This window comes from Phalaenopsis equestris, unplaced genomic scaffold (genome assembly GCF_001263595.1).
Source record: "Phalaenopsis equestris unplaced genomic scaffold, ASM126359v1 Scaffold234926, whole genome shotgun sequence".
Taxonomy (NCBI): domain Eukaryota; kingdom Viridiplantae; phylum Streptophyta; class Magnoliopsida; order Asparagales; family Orchidaceae; genus Phalaenopsis; species Phalaenopsis equestris.
Genome location: NW_018252824.1, coordinates 4,298 through 5,830, shown reverse-complemented (window position 1 = coordinate 5,830; position 1,533 = coordinate 4,298). Strand labels below are relative to the sequence as shown.

At 41.7% G+C, this 1,533-nt stretch overlaps 1 protein-coding gene across 1 annotated transcript; it reads right to left on the bottom strand.

Moving 5' to 3' along the window:
• Positions 1-254: 254 nt before the first annotated feature.
• LOC110039042 lies at positions 255-1,325 on the bottom strand. The gene has a single exon (XM_020743985.1). The coding sequence runs from the start codon at positions 1,323-1,325 to the stop codon at positions 255-257; it is 1,071 nt and encodes a 356-aa protein (XP_020599644.1).
• Positions 1,326-1,533: the final 208 nt, after the last annotated feature.

The window sequence follows — 1,533 nt, the reverse complement described above, 5'->3', positions numbered from 1 at the left end:
TAGCAGGTCATCATAGCAGGCCAATAGTAGCCCAGTCTCTTGATCTTCATCTTCATCTTTGGTCCTGACTGATGTGCACCACACAGTCCAGCATGAACCTCTTTAACAAGATTTTGTGCCTCCTTACAACCCAAGCACCTCAACCACATCTGATCGAATGCTCTTCTGAACAAAATATCATTGACCAGTGCATATGACATTGCTCTCTTCAATATCTGATATGTCGCTGACTTATCATCTGGAAGCGTACCTGTCTACAGATATCTGACGAATGGCTGTCTCCAATCCTCAGCATCCTCGGCCGCTGTAGTTGCTATTATTGAATCTTTTTCTTCTGCTTCATATAGTCTTCCTATATCAATTCTGGATAACACTTGTCTTCCTGTAACAACAATATTAATTGAATCTGGCAGTGAGCATGCGAGTTCTTTAGCTAACTTTGCTAAAGTGTCTGCATGCGAGTTATCCCCTCGAGGAATCCTGTACAAAGTAACATTCGGGATTTGTTCTAACAGTTTTATGGCATACTTGTAGTATTCCTCAAGTCTCGGTTTCAGAATTTTGTATTGGCCGGTGATCTGCTGGATGATCAACTGTGAATCCCCGTATATGTTGACATCTGTAATACCCATCAAAATAGTCAGTTCTAGTCCCGCTATTAAGGCTTCATACTCCGCTTCATTACTCGTGCACGAATCTGAGAGGTGATAGGAATATCTCATCATTCCGCGCTCTGGTGTCACGAACACTAAGCCAATTCCCGCCTTTCCAGGTATCACTTTATGTGAACCTTGGACTCTTGTAGCTGATGCAGCTCCGTCAAAATACATTTCCCAACGCTGCTCAAGGGGAGATTCTACATTCAGCACTTGCTCATCTGGTAGATCGTCGTTAAGAGGGGACTCAGCTGGAAGCGGGTGTTCTGTTAGGAAGTCTGCTAGTATCTGTCCTTTGATAGTGCGAAGAGGAACAAAAGTTATATCAAATTGTAACAATACCATTGACCATCTGGCTAATCTACCAGCTAGTGTTGCTCTAGTCATTATGTATTGCAATGGATTAACTCGTGAAATTAAACTAACCTTATGCCAAAGCATGTAATGTCTTAGTTTCTGAGCTACAAAGATTAAAGTGAGACCGTGCTTTTCAATTGGAGGATAACATACTTCCGCTGGTATCAGATGTCTGCTTAAATAATAAAGAGCATTTTCTTTGCCCTCCTCATTAACTTGTGCTAGCAAGGCTCCGAGGGAGTCATCTAACGCCGCGGTGCAAAGTATCAAAGGTCGACCCAGAATAAGGGCTGCTAAAACTGGAGGCGTCATTAAATATTGTTTGATATTCTCAAATGCACGTTGACAAGTTTCGTCCCAAATGAATTTGGCATCTTTTTTTATCAACGCAGAAAAAGGCTGACACCTTCCCGACAAATTGGATATGCCGCCAAATTAGATATAAACCGTCTTAGATATGCCAACTTTCCTTGTAGTGATCGTAGTTCTTTTAAAGTTTTTGGAGATGGCATTTTTAAGA

Excerpts from the sequence above, each read along its gene's own strand:
- LOC110039042 (XM_020743985.1), bottom strand. The coding sequence starts at position 1,325 with ATGACGCCTCCAGTTTTAGCAGCCCTTATTCTGGGTCGACCTTTGATA.